General features: G+C 42.6%; 1 protein-coding gene across 1 annotated transcript in view; it reads right to left on the reverse strand.

Annotated features, from left to right (window-relative positions):
• The window catches only part of xrn1 (5'-3' exoribonuclease 1), a 108,377-nt gene that overhangs the window by 77,350 nt on the left and 11,094 nt on the right, over positions 1-19,933 (reverse strand). Inside the window, 4 exon segments of the mRNA XM_055645670.1 lie at positions 40-150; positions 2,473-2,582; positions 7,662-7,759; positions 17,342-17,574. Of these exon segments, the coding sequence (XP_055501645.1) occupies positions 40-150; positions 2,473-2,582; positions 7,662-7,759; positions 17,342-17,574 (552 nt within the window).

Raw genomic sequence — 19,933 nt, forward strand, 5'->3', positions numbered from 1 at the left:
AAGAATGTGTTTTATCTAAATGGATGATTGAATACATACTAAATCAGCATCCAGTCCATATAGACAATGTCTCGTATTGGAATCATGATCCGGTTTTCTTTTTTCAGCTCTAATAAATTCCATGATTTTATGTTCACCTTCCCCTGGGGTCTGAAACAAGATGTATATTTAGAAATGGATATTTAAACAGTGACATTTGATAATATCACTTACAGTTCAAAATGCCATACAATTTTAAATCCACCTGCTTCACTACCACACTAAATATTTATTCTCGCCACCACCTGATGGTTGTAGTATGCACTATCAAATTGGTTAGACCACAGATGCAAGGGACAACTACCAACTGATGAGATTTCTGAAAATGAATGTGAAACAGCAGCATGACCCATAAATCAATGCATTTTTGACATTAACTGAATGGCAGCAAGAAATAAAATGCAAAATCTTGCTCCATAAAGGCTTCAACAAAACAAGTTGGAATAGTCTTAATTCAGTGTTTCGTATTGTTACTTTAAAAAAAACCCAATCTGATTTATCAAACAAAATTTGCACTGAATCTAAAGGCCACGATGAGTTTACATTTTATTTTCCAAAATCATTGTTAATGTTTCCTCGGTTAGCTTAAAAAATGTCCACATCACTTAAGGTAAATTGACTCCACTGAATTGTCTGATTTATCCTTCAGTTACCAGGGGAAAAACATTCCATGATTACACGTTTGGTGAAAAGGTCCTGTTAATCAATCTTACAACCTCTAAAAATGTATGTACAATCGATCATTCTGATGTCCCTCATCCTTTACAATTGCATATTTCATAAGATCCACAACATCAATCATTTCCATTTTAAGAAACTACAGATACATTTTATGCGCACAAAAGAGTTCTCTACCAGGTGCCATTTTAGTGCTTCTCCTTTAACTGTATTTCCGCCATCAGGCAACAGTGTTATCAAAATAATTTTTCTTGATATGAACCATACCAAACACTCATTTAATACTTTAGCCATTCTTCTACCTCTTTCAACAGATCTCCATTGTAATCTCCAAGCAACTGTCCTGCTCGTTTAAAAATTGTTAATGTGCCTTGTGAAGATCGACAAGTTCTCTTTCATGTAGCCACTAATAAATGGTTGTACCTGCTTTAGTTGTCGTCTGTATTTTCTGCATGTAAAGATGCCGTCTGACCCGCTGAGTTACTTCAGCTTTTGATGTCTATGTTATTAAAGATTACTTTTGTCATAGGTCCAGATTTTGCTTCTGTAGTCTCTCAGAAGCTGATTTAGATGCCCTCCATTTAACACTTGTGGAATTATAATTCTGCATATCAACTTTCTGGTACTCTTCATACAGGGAAAATTATTCTTCTGAGTTTTTTTTTGCTTGATTGCTGCTTGTCCTGCTCCATAACTAATCCAAGCCTTGGAATATAACACAGCATTCAATTCCTGGGGAACTTCATATTCCCATTGCATTCTCCAGGATTAGATACAACAAAGCCACTTTTCTAGGCTGAAATGTGCTGATATTCTTACACAGAAATTCCTCTTTTTACCCCATAGTATAAGCACTGCGTCATTCAAAATGGCTTAAATGAAGTCTTTCATTATCAACGGTAAATTCTTTGCAAATCTGTACCTCCAATTCATTCCTACTATATGCTGATTTAGAAAACACATAAAGCAATTTAATAACTCCTTTATTATTTTTTAGAACCAATCATTCTGGGACCACCCACCCTTACTGGAACCCCCATCCAACAACTGACCCTTTCAAAAACACTCTCTTGCATATCAAAATTAATAATAATATATTTCCTGATCCCTCCAGTTTCGGAATATTTATATCATGCATTGAATTGTCCCTTTTTGAGCCTGGTCTTACATTATACTTACATATAACTGTTGGTTCCACTGCTGACCATGCTTATTTGACATATTTATTAAAGTTACATTGATATACTGTAGACCCTCAATATAACGTGGCCCCTGGGAGGCCGGAATGCAGGTAAGGTTCGGCGGAGATGGCGGCAGGCACTGTGTGGAAGCGGCTGTGGGTTGGCGGTGGTGGCAGACGGTCTGGCCTGGAAGTGGTGCGAGCCAGTAGTGGCGTGGGCAGCCGGGGCTGGAAACAACTGGGGGGGCAGCAAAGCAAGGGGTGGTGTGGGCAGCCGGGGCTGTAAGCGACTGGGGAGGTAGCCGGTGCTCCAAGTGGCCAGGGAGGTGGCGCAAGCTGCCGGAGAGGCGTCGAGGCCAGGGGGCAGCTTTGGCAGGTCCGTCCACGATACAAAAATCAGTTATAGAGGTCAGTTAAAACGAGGGTTTGCTGTACTATAAAACCCAATTTACCCCTTGGTATTTTCTATGATCCGAACTAACTTCCTAAAATTTAAAAAGTACTGCCCTCCCCCATCTATTTGGTTTTTCAGTTTGAGAAGAAAAACAAATTTGGGGCATTTACTGTTTTATTACCTCATGACCTGACAGGTATACAGTTACACCTTCCCAGGATTTGTCACTTGAAATCTTCATGTTTACAAAATATTTTAGCTGTTCATGTAACCTGGCCATAAAAGCAGTACCTGAAACAAGACAAAAACATATAAAAAGTAAATATTGTATATTATCCAAAAAAAGCGCAAACAAAAGAAAAATCATGCAATCTGCCATTGCTGTATAATAAGGGTGGAACTGTCAAAATCATTTTGCTTTAACAGAGCTCAATGACTATCATTAATTCAACTTATGGGAACAGCACTAAACCCATCATCTCACTTTTACTTCAGTAATTAACTGTCTTGGTATCTGTAAAAATGTAAAATACGCTGCTGACAAATATAACTGGAACACCAGTGTGACTGTAGTGGGAATCTAGAATGAGAAAATAATCTTGCTCATCTCACGAGCTCACTATTAGTGTAATATGTGGTTACTGGAACACTTAATTGAATGCTGACACTCAGAAATCACAAAGTTGTATCAAATTATTGTAGGTTAACACTTAATGTAAATGGCACCCAACAGAGAACCTGACCATAAACTCTAACTTTGATACTGCAGTGTTATAGAAATATAGAAAATTGGTAGGAGTATAGGAATATAGGAGTAGGTCATTCGCCCCTTTGAGTCATTCCATATGATCATGGATGATCATCCAAAATCAGTACCCCGTTCCTGCTTTTTCCCCATATCCCTTGATTCCGTTAGCCGAAGACCTAAATCCTAGCTCTCTCTTGAAAACATCCAGTGAATTGGCCTCCACTGCCTCCTGTGGCAGAGAATTCCACAGATTCACAACTCTCTGGTGAAAAGGTTTTTCCTCATCTCAGTCTTAAATGACCTACCCCTTATTCTTAAAATGTGCCCCTGGTTTTGGACTCCCCCCCAATATCGGGAACATTTTTCCTGCATCTAGCCTGCCCAATCCCTTAAGAATTTTATATGTTTCTATAAGATTCCCTCATTCGTTCTAAATTCCAGTGAATACAAGCCCCATCAACCCATTCTTTCATCGTATGTGCATTTTCTCTGCACCCTTTCCAGCATGACATCATATTTCCTTTAGCATGGTGCCCAAAACTGTACAGAAACCCAGCTAAGCATTTTAGTTCAGTGAAGATATAAAATATATTCTATTAAACACCTAAAACCGTTTAATTATTAAAATCATCTGCGGAATGGAGTGAATTTCATTACAAAGATTTAAGAATTTCTGTCATAAGTACAAGAATATTTGTAATGCTGTAAGCCCACAAATCTGTTTATTTCAAATGGCTGTGAATAATTAGCACCGTCATTGCATTGCCATGGTAGTTTCTAGTCCCTTTAGGCGAGTGAATGATTTATTTCACAAATTTGATTTGAACTTGATGCAACATTTGAAAAAAATCGCAACTATTTAACAGATCAAGCAGCATTCATGGGGAGTGAAACAAAGTCTATGATTCAGATCAAGGAATCTTCCATGGAACATGTAATGTGAGAAAAAAAAAACATGATTTAAAATGCAGAGAGATATAAGAACGGAGAGAATAGAGAGAATGTTTCTTGCCTTCCCACCATCCAGGAACCCAAACAATTCTTCCAGGTGATGCACCAATTCATTTTCACTTCTTCCAATATAGTGTATTTTATTCATTGAAGCCAGAGATATTGATATAAACACGCGTTGTACATTACTCAAAAATCAATAACTAAAATTCTTTATTTTCAGGAATGTATATTCCTGGACACTCACAGTCCATTCATGACTTTCTGGTAAGGCTATTTATATATGAACCATAGCCTTCAATTGATTGAGTTTTTTGAAGAAGTAATCAAATAGGTTAATGGGGCAAAGCTGTAGACTTTGTCCACATGGACTTTAGCAAGGCATTTGATAAGGTAAGTTGCCCAGGAAAGTTAGATGGCATGGGATCCAGGGAGAGCAAGCTGAATGGATAAGAGAATTGGTCTCACGTAAGAAAGGAGAGGATGATTGTGAAAGGTTGTTTTTCAGACTCTCCCCGTTGGATTGCAACCTTGTCGTGGTCGGGGAGCTTGTGTGTCTCAGTGACCCCTAGAGCTAGGCTAGCGGGAGATTCGTCTCCTGTTAGGGTCTCCCATGCTGAACAGGTCGAAGGGTAGAGGCGAGACAAAGAGTAATCCACTGGTCCTCCAGGTTGGAGGTTAGCACAGGGCTAATAACCCTGTCTCGTAAAACAAACATGTTACGGAAACAGCAACTGAAGGAATCAACACTAAGTGGAGGACCTTCGTTGCTGCCCTACATGCCAGGAGGCATTATAGGCAGTAAGTAAGTACGTTTTTAAGACTGGAAGTCTATGATTAGTGGTGTGACTCAGGGATTGGTGCTGTACCCATTGTTATTTGTGGTTTATATCAATGATTTGGATGAGAATGTACAAGGCATGATTAGTAAATTTAGAGATTACATAAAAGTGAGCGGTATTCTAGACGGTGAAGATGGTTCTCAAAAATTACAGCAGGATCTTGAGCGGCTGGGCAAGTGGGCGGAGGGATGGTCAATGGAGTTTAATGCAGATAAGTATACTGTAAGTGTTTCATTTTGGAAAGTCAAACCGAGACAGGACCTTCACACTGAATAGCAGGGCCCTGGATAGTGTTGTGGTGCAGAGGGATTCAGGGATGCAAGTACATAGTTCCCTGAAAATTGTGTCACAGGTAGACAGGGTGCTCAAGAAGGCTTTTGGTACATTGGCCTTGATTTGTCAAGATATTGAGTATAGAAGTTGGGATGTTATTTTACAATTGAACAAGACATCGGTGAGGCTGCAAATAGAGTCTGGTGTTGGTTTTGGTCACCCTGCTGTGGGAAGGATGTTGTTAAATTGGTGCAGAAGGCCAAAGGTGATCTTATAGCTGTATATAAAATCACAAGGGAAATAGATAAGGTTAATGCACAGTCTTTTACCCAGAGTGGAACCAATGGACATAGGTTTATAGTGAGAGAGGAAAGATTTAATAGGAACCCAAGGCCAATATTTTTTACTCAGAGGGTGGTGGGTATGTAGAACGAGCTGCCAGAGGAGGTAGTTGAGGCAAGTACAATAACAACATTTAAAAGACATTGGACAGATGCATGGATAGGAATGGTTGGGCGTGATATGGGCCAAACACAGACGGGTGGGACGAGGAGAGATAAACTGTGCTCTATGACTATGACCCGAATTTAAATCTCCAAAACTAATATTAGCATCAAAAGAGGAAAAATCTTATTCCATCTTACGGCACTTGGATATTCAAAAGTCAGTACACTTGGCTGAGATTGGTGGAGCTTCGGATACTAAAAAAAGAGGTATTCTTAGTGTTACAAAAGGTAAACAAGGTAATCTCATTTATAGAACATGGAAGGCAGATATTCAAAGCACGAAACGTTTTTCCTTCGTACAGTGCATTCAGAAAGTATTCAGACCCTTCACTTTTTCTACATTTTGTTACGTTACAGCCTTATTTTAAAATGGATTAAATTCATTTTTTTATCATCAATCTACACACAATACCCCAGAATGAAGAAACAAAAACAGGTTTAGAAATGTTTGCAAAGTAATTAAAAAGAAATAACTGAAATATCACATTTACATAAGTATTCAGACCATTTGCCATGATTGAAAATTGAGCTTAGATTCATCCTGTTTCCATTGATTATCCTTGAGATGTTTGCACAACTTGATTGAAGTCCACCAGTGGTAAATTAAATTGATTGGACATGATTTGGAAAGGCACACACCTGTTTATATAACAGTTGAGCAAAAAAAAAAAAAAAAAAAACAAGCTTTGAAGACAAAAGAATTGTCTGTAGACTGAGACAAGATTGTGTCGAGACACAGATCTGGGGAAAGGTATAAAACAATTTCTGCAGCATTGCAGGTCCCGAAGAGCACAGCAGCCTCCGTCATTCTTAAATGGAAGAACTTTGGAACCACCAGGATTCTTCATTGAGCTGGCCGCCCGGCCAAACTGAGCAATTGGGGGAGAAGGGCCTTGGTCAGGGGGGTGACCAAGAACCCGATGGTCACTCTGACAGAGCTCCAGAGTTCCTCTGTGGAGTTGGGATAACATTCCAGAAGGACAACTAGATCTGCGGTACTTCACCAATCAGGCCTTTAAGGTAGAGTGGCCAGACGGTAGCCACTCCTCAGTAAAAGGCACATGACAGCCCGCTTGGAGTTTGCCAAAAGGGTTGTTTTCTCTGGTGCTCTGATCTGATGAAACCAAGATTGAGCTCTTTGGCCTGAATGCCAAGCATCACGTCTGGAGGAAACCAGGCACCGCTCATCACCTGGCCAATACCATACCTACGGTGAAGCATGGTGGTGGCAGCATCATGCTGTGGGGATGCTTTTCAGCAGCAGGAACTGGGAGACTAGTCTGAATCGAGGGAAAGATGAACGGAGCAAAGCTCAGACAGATCCTTGATGAAAACCTGCTCCAGAGCGTTCTGGACCTCAGAGGGGGGCGGAGGTTCACCTTCCAACAGGACAATGACCCTAAGCACACAGCCAAGACAACGCAGGAGTGGCTTCGTGACAAGTCTGTGAATGTTCTTGAGTAGCCCAGCCAGAGCCCGGACTTGAACCCGATCGAACATCTCTGGAGGGACCTAAAAATAGCTGTGCATCAACACTCCCCATCCAACCTGACAGAACTTGAGAGGATCTGCAGAGAAGAATGGGAGAAATTACCCAAATACAGGTGTACCAAGCTTGTAGCGTCATACCCAAGATGACCTGAGGCTGTAATCGCTGCCAATGGTGCCTCAACAAAGTACTGAGTAAAGGGTCTGAATACTTATGTAAATGTGATATTTCAGTTATTTCTTTTTAAGTACTTTCCAAAAATTTCTAAACACCTGTTTTCTCTTTTTTATCATGGGATATTTTGTGTAGATTGATGACCAAACAAATGAATTTAATCAATTTTAGAATAAGGCTGTAACGTAACAAAATGTGGAAAAAGTGAAGGGGTCTGAATACTTTCTGAATGCACTGTAGATCCTGGAAATAAATCACCATGAACCACAAATGCAAGAACTTAACTTTTTATAAAAAATATATACCACCATCTTATTTTATTCAATTCCATGTAATCAAAGTTTGTATTTAGTTTGCAGAAAACACAGCTGCTGCTGAGCCTGTTACCTGGGGTGATGCAGTTGGAGTCAAATCTGGCTTCTGTAGGAAGGCTTTCTCCTTTCTCCAAGGCTTTTTTAATTTTTTCTTCTGCTTCCTTTGCTGATCTATGATTTAAAACATTGTGCAATCACGCCGAATCATACGGACAGGAAATAGACGACACATTTGCAAGAGAGAGAGAAAGAGCCTGTGAAATGAAGGTAGACATCTGACAAGATTGTGCTTGCACAGAAATAAATGTGGAATGAGAAAGGAGACTAAAAAGTAAGACTATGATGCGTTTAGCATAGATATATCATATTTGAATATATCAAAGATAATTGCTGATTCCTCCATGACCTACTTTGTTCAGTCCGGCCAATTTCCCCATCTACAATATATTTGGTTCACCATACCAGCGACAGAGCTTATTCCAATAATGGGCAGCTAATGTAAGGTCGCTAACCCAAAGAATTCTACCAATAGTTCTTGACCATGAGTATTTTCAGCACTGTTTTATTTCATAGTTAATGCATCTTTCAAAAGTTTCATATGATTTTCTTCCACTTCATCCATCTGTAGGATTGCTCTTTTCTGCATGCTGAATGACAAGTTTCTGCATAGTTTCAATATGTTGCTCGAGCAATTCAAAGCACCAAAGGAATACTTACATAACTTCCTGACCTCAAAATATTAGGCAGGGTGGGTTGTTCTCCTTAGAATTGTAAAGTTTAAAGAGAGATCTGATTGATTTTTAGAAGGTAGGGTTTATATGGAATACATAAGAAAGTGTTTCAAATAGTCAGTAACCAGACACTAAGATTTAAGGCTAATGACACAAACACCAAACCATGATTTGGCCAAATGAATGGTTACATTTTGGAATCTAATGGATACAGATTCAGTGCTGCCCTTCAATAGGAGATTGGATATACTGTATATTCAAAGAGGAAGAACGGATCCATGAAAAGACCATGGACCAGGATTTACTGTTCTTCAGAAGCAAGAACTCTAGGAAGTAGTTAGTGGTTGAGGCAGGTAAAAACCAGAGGAAATAGTCGAGACAGGTACAACGACAACATTTAAAATACACTTGGACAGGTGTGTCCAAACCTGCCTCTCCAGAGATGCTGCCTGTCCCAGCTTTTTGTGTCCACTGACAGGTATGTTGTTGGGAAATTTGAAAATTGTAAGGAAGATGAGTAGGTTATAGTTCGGTAAACCCTGGAGCTCACATACTGGGGAGCATGATAGGAATATGGCCAAGATAGAATGTAGTTAAAATAGCTTAGGCTGAAACATTCTGCTGTGAAGCAGGCTTCCTTATCAGTAGGGGGGGAGACGGACCTTTGTAGTTCTGTCTAGGTTTGTATCTGTTGCAAACTTGCATTACAGCTGCTCTTTGTCACTGTGTTGAGCAGGCAAGTCTTCCAAAGGTTAACAAATGATCTCTTTTACGAGGAGACTCCATTTGGCGAGGGAAATCTGGACATTTATGATATCTACATGTTAAATATATGGGAGGGAGATATCTAAACAACAGGAAATGCAAGATTTAAGTTAACTTTGGGGAGACATTGATTAATGATTGTTTATTTCAACTCCATGGGAAACCATTGTGTCATGAGGGTATAAGAATCCTAGTTACTGTAGGATTTTGAAATAGTTTGAGTTTGCTCACACTGCCCCCCGATGTACATTGCAATGGTATTTTATTAAACCGACTTGTTCGAAAGAATCACCACTGACCTATGAGCTGTTTTATTTTGTGTCTATGCCTATCTGAGTAAAGTCAGATAAAGGAAAAGTACGCAATTCCCTCCTACAAAGTATATGGATTGGAAAAGTTTCGAGGCCAAATGCAGGCAAATGAGTCGAGGTGAGATGCGACATTTTGGTTGCCATAAATGAGTTGGGCTGAAGGGCCTGTTTCTGTGCTGCATGACAATCACATATGCCTGGAGATTGTACGACTAATGGGGTTGTCATAGTAGGGGATTTTAACATTCCCAATACAGACTGGGATTGCCATAGAGTCAAGGGATTAGACAGGGTGGTTTTTTTTTTTTTTTTTAAGTGCTTTCAGGAAAGTTTCCACAGAGAATATTTAGAGGACACTACAAGGAACAGAACAAAGCTTGGCCTACTCTTACGGAATTGGGCAGGACAAATAACTGATGTTTCAATGCATGAGCCTTTTGGGAATAACAACCAAATTTCTATTAGTTTCAAAATAGTTATGAGGACAGGGCTGTCCACAAGTTGAAGTTCTAAATTCAAGGCCAACATGATGGTATTACATCGGAGCTTGCAAAAGCTGATGGGAGTAGGTTGTTTGCATACAAAGGGGTGTCCGAAAAAAAAATTGAGTGAGAGTTCAAGGTGTACATATTCCCGTTAGCATGAAGGGCAAGGCAGAGAAGTAGGAGCCCTGGATGACAAGAGAAATTGTGGCTCTGGTCAGATATGGGCAGCTGGGAACAAATGAATTCCCTGAGGAGTACAGAGATATGAGGAGTGTACACAAGGTGAAAACCAGGAGAGCAAAAAGGGGTCATGTGATACCTCCGACAGATAAGATCAAGGAGAATCCAAATAAATTTTCTCAGTATATTAAGGGGAAAAAGTGTAACAAGGGAAAATAGAACCCCTCAGGAAAAAAATGGCCATCTATGCATGGAGCTGCATGACATGGGCAAGGTCCTTAATAATTATTTCTCCTCTGCTTTTACTGCGAAACCAGACTACGTCTTTTCCTCCCACGGTGGGGGAATCAAGAAATGAGGGCATAGATGTAAAGGTTCTAATATTCAAAAGTGTTAATCACATAATAAACCTTAAATTGTGCTCACACACACTTCATACATATCAATCTGAGATGTGCACCCCCTCCACCCCTTCAGCTTGGAATATTCACTGATGGCATACCACCTCCGAGCCAGAAAAAAACATTGCTAGACAAGTCATTTAATCCAACCTGTCTGCACCTGATACTTGAAAGTGCAATCTTGTTAGTCCCTCTCTTCTCTTTTCTGCTTGCTCAGGCTGCAGGCAGTTTTGCTGTAATGCTATAGTTCCTTTACTAAGAAATCTCACGTTGTAGAAAAGAATTAAAAAAAATTATGTGCCAGTGAGAAAAATAGAAGTTATTTTTCAACAGTTATTTTTCGCACAGGACTTAAAAAATTAAAGCCTTTTGTAATAGCTACAACTTTGTTTTTGTGACTGCAAGCTAAATATACTAAAGACTATGTTACATTGTTTAATAAAGTATCATTGCACAAGTATTAATAGAAACAGTTGTCAATTTTCAGAGTAAAGGGCCTGTTCCACTTGCGTGTCCTTGGCACGCACATTACGCGACCTCGTGGTCGCGTTGAGGCGTTCGGGCATCGTATGGCCACGTGGGGCCGGTCCCACTGAGAAGCGCGGAGAGGTATGTAGTTGTGCGCGGGGCTCCGAATTTTTTGTAGCGAACAAAATCTTCGTGCGCCAACGGCCTGTCGCGGAACTGACGGCCAAAGTGGGACAGGCCCAAGACCCTGGCGCGACGCAACGTCTCACCTTCAACAGCAGCAGAAGCAGGCAAACGATCGCCGAGCTCGGCCTGGGGCTCACGGCCGTTGCGGTCCGGATCCGCCCCCACTTCTACTCCCAGAGCGGGGCCAAGAAAATTGAAGATAGACACAAAATGCAGGAGTAACTCAGCGGGACCAGCAGCATCTCTGGAGAGAAGCAATGGGTGACGCTTTGGGTCAAGACCCTTCTTTTCAGACTGAAGAAGAGTCTCGACACGAAACGTCACCCATTGCTTCTCTCCTGAAATGCTGCCGGTCCCGCTGAGTTACTCCAGCTTTGTGTCCATCTTCAAATGACGTCGCGCGCTGCAGACGGCTGTGCGGTCGAATGAAATCGAGCACGACCTTCGTGGGACCGTCGCGGCTCAACGCGACCACGAGGTCGTGTAATTTGCGTGCCAAGGACACCTAAGTGGGACAGGGGCTTTACTGTCTTAAATTGTCTCATGCAGTGAAACTGGTAGTCTGATTTGTTAAGAGACAATGGTATTTGATTACTGCATGGCTAGGTCCTGATCAAAAACGCATCATAACTAATAGACAGTGTTCCCTAATTATCAATTGTGTTATATCCAATTTGCATTATGGTAACACTCGTTTCAACAGAATTACCTGTACTTAATTACCAGTTTTCTATTCTCAACATTGCTGTAAATGTTCATCATGGTAATGTAAAAACATTATACAAAATAAGGTTGGAAGTTAACTTGAAAATAGGTGACGTTGCATTTGTGAACTGGGACAAATTATCTTTTGACTTACAACAGTGAAGAGTATACTTTAATAAAGTCTCATCTGAATAGAGAGATAAAGTATGGAAACATGCCCTTTGTCCTACCACACTGAATAAGTAAGGGCCTGTCTCGCTTTCACGACCTAATTCACGATCTCTGCCGAGTTTGCCCTTGACCTATACTCGCAGCATGGTCGTCACGAGGTCGTAGGAGGTCCAAGGAAGGTCGTAATGCTAGTCCTAGGTACTCGTGGCATCAAGTAGGTCAGGGCGTTTTTCTAGCCTGATGAAAAATGCCCACGAGTAAAAAAAAAGGTCGTGAAAGTGGGACAGGCCCTTATTCACCACCCATATACACTAATCTAATCCAACTTTATTCTCTCCACATTGTTATCAATTTCTCCCCAGATTCTTGCACACACCTACACAATTTACAATGGGCAACGAACCAACCTACTCATGTCTGTGGGATGTGGGGGGGGCAGGGGGAACCAGAGCACCCGGAAGAAACCCAGAGTCAAAGGGAGCACAGACAGCATCCGAGGTCAGGATTGAACCCAGGTCTTTGGCTCTTTGAGGCAGCGGCTCTACAAGCTGCACCACTGTGCCGCCCCTATTGAATGCTTGGATGCAACTCCACAAAGATAGCATTGAAGGTCAAATTGAATCTGGGTGGCTGGAGCTGTGAGGCAGTAGTTCTACCTGCAAATACATTGTGCCATTTGATTCCTACTTATTTATTCACTTTCATAAACTTCTCACAAGATATCCATTGAACCCATTATGTCAGTTAGTTCATTGCATGCTATAATTACATCATGTATGCAACATGCACACACCTCAATAATGAAAAACAAGGATTGGCACACTGGCCTTCATCAGTTATGGGATTTATCTATACATAACTAAAACTCTCTTATCTTCCAGTTTGCGCGCTTTTGTAACCCCGCACGATAGCGCTATGATTTTTCGCCAGCTCGCTCACCTTTCTCCTGTGCTGCGAGTGCACCAAGTTTTGTTCCAATCGGTGGTTTATTGTAAAAGTTAGCGAGGTTTAAAAATCTTAAAAACCGCACGTACGCAGATCAATCGTCTCTCCTGCCAGTCAGTGCCGCGCGGATTAGTCTCTTCTCCTGTCACTCCCCGGGACGGTCCGTCCCTTCCTGCGCCATTGCGTCTTTACTAGAGCTGAGGGACGCTGAGGGACGCTGTGGGTGGCCAGCGGAAGTCCCTAACCAGACACAATTTTCGGAGGGCCCGGAAGTGGCACGGCCCGGCCCGGAGCGGGAGATGTCGCCAAACGGAGAATCTGATCTCGGCGGAGAGCATCCAGCGCCCACTGTGAGTCCCAAACGCACCGCCATCACAACCCCTCTGGTCTCCCTCGCTGGCTCCTGCCCCCCTCCCCAGTGATACCCCCCTTTGCCCCATGACTCTTCCCCCGTCTATACTCCGAGCTCTCCACCCCCCCCCCCCCCCCCCACACACGCCGGCGCGGCCGTAGCTGCTGATGCTTCCGGGCCGAGCCAATGATCCACACCGACGGGTGGATGATATTGACTATGGGTAGACAATAACACGAAATATAGATGATTTAGATGCTTTTATGACATGGGTTTTTCTGGAACGCGATCGAATGGAATGTTGCATTTGCGGTGAATTTGAACCCCATATCAGCAGGAAAAACACTGCCGGTTCGTATGGGGCCCAAATCACATTTTCGCTTATAGAGGATTGATTAAAGTCATCCCAAGAAGCAAGTTTATATGCAAAATACACGACTTACACCGTATTTTGTCCCGTACTTGAGATCCGTCACGTTGTAGGCATTGACGGCGTTAGAAGTAGCTTTTTATTTTAATCCAGCGATTTATTTTTTTTAAATGAAACATATCGAGAACGGAAGTCCGGTCGATTTTTCATCAGCAGCTTGCAGCCCGAGGAATTCCGCCTCCGACAAGCAGGAGAAAACGGCATTTAATCCCGCCTCCCCCCCCCCCCCCCTCAAAGGCGCCAAAGTCGCACATACAGCCAGTGGCAGAACTACAGCATCGTAAGTTTTGTAACATCGCTACAAGAAGGGAGAGGAGAGGAAGAGGTGAGGGAGGGATTAGGGAGGGTAGGAGGGAAAAGAAGGAGGAGGTGAGGAGGGGGAGTGGGGGAGGAGGGGGAATAGAGGGAGAGGAGGGGGGTAGAGGAGGGGATAGTGGGAGAGGTAGGGAGTGGGAAATAGAGGGGCAGTGGGGAGGTGAGGAGGGATAGTGGGGGAGATAGGGGGAAGTGAGGCATGGGAGAGGTGGGGGATGGAAGGATAGGAGGGGGGTAGGGAGGGGAGAGGCGTTTTGGAGGGAAAGAGGAAGTGACTGAGAGTAGGGGAAAGGAGAGGGAGAGAGGTGAGGGAAGGATTGGGGAGGAGAGGATGGAGGAGGTAGAGAGTGCTTGGGATGAGGGGAAATGAGCTGCGCCTGTGCAATTGGGGGCTATGGGTGAGTGGTGAAATATTGCGTTAGGGGACCAAGCCTCCTGTGTGACAGGGATCCAACGGGTCCCACTTAGTCTAGTTGAGTATAAAAGTTGGGACAGGCCAGGATTTTATTCCTTCGAGTGAAGGAGACAGTGGGGTGATCTTATCGGTCTGTATAAAATCATGAGGGGAATAGATCGGGACGATCCACAGATTTTTTTTCCCCTGGTGTACGGGAGTAAAGAACAAGAGGACTCAGGTGTAAGGTGAGAGGGGAAGGGTTTAATTGGAACCTGAGGAACAACATTTTCCACATAAAAGGTAGTACAGGTGCACAACCTTTTATCCGAAAGCCTTGGGACCAGACACTTGTCGGATTTCGGACATTTTCGGATTTCCGAATGGAAGATTTTTAGCGTAGATTAGGTAGGTAGCGCGGGCGGCTTGAAAAGTCTGGAGCGGCTGCCTCCTCCCCGGAGACCAGGGAATCATTGTAAATCATTGCATAAATGTTAGTCAGTTAGTTTGGAGGGATTTTATGTGGTGGTGGTGGGGTGGGGGTGAAGGGGGAAACTTTAATTCTTAGTCCCCTACCTGGTCGGCGACTCCCAACATCGCGGAGCTGGGGGGCTCCGTCCGGCCGCGGGCGACGCCGGTTGGAGCTCCGACCCTGGCAACTCTGCCCCTGGCTGCGCGGCGCTCCAAATCCACCGCCGCCCGCGGCCGGACGCCCGCAGTCCCAGCTCCGCGAATGTCGGGAGTCGGCGGCCACAGCGCTCCGGAGCTTACCGCACGGCGACCCGGTAAGGCATTGCCCGCTCCCCGCTGGTATCCCAGCGCTGCGACGCCGCCGACTCCCAACATTCGCGGAGCTGGGGCTGCACAGCTGGGAGTTGGCGGCCACAGCGCTGCGGAGCTTACTGCACGGCGACCCGGTACGGCATTGACCGCTCCCCGTCTCTCCGACCAGGTAGGGGACTAAGAATTAAAGTTTACCCCTTCACCCCCCCCTTCACATAAAAGCCCTCCAAAATAACTGACTAACATTTAAGCAATAATTTACAGATGTTCAAGTGTCTCCCCGGTCTCCGGGGAGGAGGCAGCCGCTACAGTAGTACAGACCTGGGTTGACCGTGGGTTGTTTCGGGACAAGTGTGGCGCCAAACGCGAGCTTTGGTGTGCAGACCAAAGATCCTATAGCAGAGCAGATCCTCTGCTATAGGATCTTTAGTGCAGACGACATCCTGGAAAAAATGGCCGGTTTTCGGAGTTTTTCGGTTTCCGGAACACCAGATAAAAGGTTGTGCACCTGTATATTGAATGAGCTGCCAGAGGAAGTGGTTGAAGCAGGTACAATGACTAACATTTAAAAGTCATTTGAACAGATACATGGATAGGAAAGGTTTGGCAGTGTATGGGGAAAATGTGACAAGGTTAGATGGATCATTTTGGTCGGCATAGACATTTTGATCCAAAGGACCTATTTCTGTCCTGTATGACTGAGTCTTGGGGCCAGGTTGAGGTGAAATAATAAGAAGGTGGTCAATCCAGTCGTTATTGGGACCTACCATGATGCAGGTAATGCTGACAATCATATTTACAGTAACACCCATCGTCTGATATATCACCAAATCGGCCAATATTCACATGTGATTATACATTAAATGTTGGCAGTCTGCTTTGTCAAAACAGGCAAATAGTTAAATCCAACCCTGTCCTTGATATGGCCTGATCCATTTAACACAAATCATGGCATAATCAGCATTTGCTGACCACTCTCCATTGCATTTTTTCCAAGAGGAAATAGTGAGTGGTCTTCTTAAACCACTGCAGTGCAAGAATGCTTCAAGATATGAACTTGAAAATCTGTAAGGAACCCATCTCTGGTGAGAGAAACTTATGGCACGCATTAATGCCTAACCAAATGAACCTTGCTAGGCGAGGTGATATTTACTGGATTGTAGTCATAAGGAATAGGAGTAGAATTAGGCCATTCGGCTCATCAAGCCATTCAACACCAGGTGGCATCAGCAATGGCTGCCTCGCCAACAGTCTCTGTCCTTTCCTTCTTTGTGTTTAAATAGTATGTGTTAAATGTATATTTTTAGTGCTCTTTAGCTTGTTTTATGTGGGGGGTGGGGGGAACTTTTTCTAATCCCTTACCTCAACAGAGATGTGATTTTGTTCCGTATCATATCTCTGTCCGCACTGCGGCCTAACATCGAGAGTTGGCGGCCTTTGCTGGAGACCGATTTTTGAGAGTTCCACCGCGTGGAGCCTACAGGACTTTAACATCGTGGAGCCCGCGATCTCTTTGCCCGGGATCGACCTCGGAATTCCAACCGTGGATGCTTGTGTACTTAACATCACAGAGCTTGCGGTCTCTAGTCAGAGACCGACATCCGCAAGGAGCCGCAGGAGCTTCAACCGCCCCGACGCTGGAGTTTCAATTGCCCTGACGCGGGAGCTTTGACCGCGCCGACGCGGGAGCTTTGATCGTCCTGACGTGGGAGCTTCAACCGCCCTGACGCGGGGACTTCGACCGCCGGCTGTGGGAACTTCGATTGCCCCAACGTATGGTTCGACTTCCCGACCGCGGGAGAATAAAGCGGAAGAAGATTGGACTGTTTTACCTTCCATCACAGTGAGGAATGTGGGGAATCCGCTGTAACTTTTGTTAACTTTTAAGTAGTTGTGTGTCTTGTTTTTTTTCCCGTATGGCTGTATGGTAATTCGTATATCACTGTACCTTAATTGGTACATGTGACAATAAAAGACCTTTAAAACCTTTGAATCATAGCTGATCTATCTTTCCCTCCCAACCCTATTTCTCCTGCCTTCTCCTCATAACCTCTGACATCTGTACTGATCACGATTCTTTTACCAAGCCAAAAATAATTGCTTTGACCAGATAACCATACAATGTATGTACCTGAAACGCCTGCCACGTTGTTGATTCATTTTTGCTCTTGGAGCCACACCATCAACAGCCATGAAAAATATTTTTTTTGGCTTAATAATGCGAAAGAGAACTTCCACATAGTGGAAAATATCAGCAACTATCTTTTCTTCAGAGATCCGAAAGTGCACATCTTCATCATTTGGGTGAGAGCATTGGTGGATAATTCCATTCATATCCAAGTAGAGATTGTCAAATTCCGGAATCTGCAAAATTAAATAACAAAAGTTTGCATAAGAGAATTGTAAGGAATTTATAAATGTAATATGCAAAACTTTCAAACTGATAGCAAACTACTGAAGAAAAGGCTGACATAAAAATATTAATGATAAAGTCGATATTTTATTTTAATATTTCATTCGTTTCCACGCAATTAGTTACATTCCATTCAAAGTTACGCTTAGAACAATCTTAGGTGAAATCCTCACATATTCGGCTTAAAATGTTTAATAAACAGGGCACAAAACACAGCTTTACAAGCGTCACCCATAGCACAAACAAATTTCATGACAATTAACCATGAGCATGCATTACAATAATGCTTTCCCTGTACAATATTCTTATCAGTATACCGCCTGAAATTAAGCGAAATAACAGAGCCAGCTTTCTATTGGCTCAGCACGTAAGGGCAACACACAACTATCTCAACAATGCATTTCTGCAATTGATGCAGTCGGCTGATCAGATAGAATGGCATTAAATGAGTTACAATATACCCCAGAATGTCAATATCATAGAGAGATATGAGAAGTGAAATGCAGAACCATCAATTTCGCAATGAATAGCCTTCATAAACTAGCAAGAATAGAGGCCAATGACCTAGCCTATTAAAATAAATACTTATGAGCCTGTTTAAACAACATTATTTTGGAAATTGGCCAATTATGTAACCGTCTCAAATTTCATCCTGGCAATTTACCATAATATTACACTATCGCATCTACATAACAAAAATGTCATCTCTGATGCCATGACTTATATTTACCCCTTTATCAACACCACCAAACAAGGTTACCAAGTTAATATTCTCTACAAACTTACTTCTTGAGCACTAGCTACATAATAAAATGAATTCACTTTAAATTAAGTATTTCATGTACATATTTCAGGACCATGGCCATGACCCTAAAATATCTCCCCACAATGCTGCTTTAATGCTTTAAATCAATTAGGGTGTGCTTTAATCAATTTCTTTTCATATTTCAATTTTTTAAAGTTATCAGTATTTTGTTTCTTTTGGATGATGAGGGGAAAAAATCTATTTCTGTCGCAAACTAAAACCTAATCTAATCTAGGTTTCAACGTTTTTTAATGTTATCAGTATTTTGTTTCTTTGGGATGATGAGGGGGAAAATATATTTATGTCGCAAACTATAACCTATTTTCAGACTAGGCTTGAACATCCAATGTTTTTCCAAGTTTTACACCATTCTCAATCTCAATATATAATTGATCTGTTGAGGGTGAAACACCAAAGAATGATCAAGGACATGTCATATGAGGTTATAATAAATCAATAAACTAGATCACCACCAGTAAATATGGGCAACATAACATCCTCCACATACTCGTGCTCCACAAGGCTAGGTCCTCAGCCCATTATCATATTACTTATACACTGACGACTGTGGCGCCAAATACTGCTCTAACTCCATTTACACGTTTGCAGATGACACCATTGTAGTGAGCTGGATCTCAAACAATAATGAAAATGCCTCAATGTCAGAAAAAACAAAGGAGCGGGTCATCGACTTCAGAAAGTGGGGTGGAGTAAATGCTCGGTCTGCATCAATGGTGCTGAATGTGAGTAGACTACTCATCTACTGGTCATTCTCTTTTCCCTCCTGTCAGGGAGTAGATACAAACCTTGAAACCAAGTACGGCCAGACTCAGGATGTATGCCCAACCTTCCAACCTAGCTCATTGTGACCCATGTACTTTTTTCCATCTGTACTTTCTCTGTAAAGTACAACAGGATCCTCGACATTGCAACTGGAACCTCAATTTCCTGACCAACAATCAGTGAGGATAGGGGACAAATCATACAAACCAACCTCCATCCCATTGATTCCATTATACCTCACACTGCCTCAGCAAGGCCAGCAGCATTATCATGGACGAGTCGCATCCTGGCCATTCCATCTTTTCTCCTCTCCCATCGGGCAAAAGGTGTAGAAGTGTGAAAACGCACACCTCCAGATTCAGGGATAGTTTATTTCCAGCTACAACAACTAGAGAGCAGTCCTGACCACTATCTACCTCATTGGAGACCCTCAGACTATCTTTGATTGGACTTTACTAGCTTTATCTTACACTAAACCTTATTCACGTTATTTACTTTATCATGTACTGTGAATGGCTTGATTGTAATCATATATTGTCTTTCCGCTGATTGGTTAGCACACAAAAGCTTTTCACTGTACCTCGGTACACGTGACAATAAAATACACTAAACTATACCTGTAACAGTATATTCTGCACTGTTATTATTTCCTTTTGCATTTCTTGATGCATACCAACACCAGGATCTGGTTGAAATATTTAATAAGGCCAAAGTCCGAATGC

Source organism: Leucoraja erinacea, chromosome 14, assembly GCF_028641065.1.
Source record: "Leucoraja erinacea ecotype New England chromosome 14, Leri_hhj_1, whole genome shotgun sequence".
Taxonomy (NCBI): domain Eukaryota; kingdom Metazoa; phylum Chordata; class Chondrichthyes; order Rajiformes; family Rajidae; genus Leucoraja; species Leucoraja erinaceus.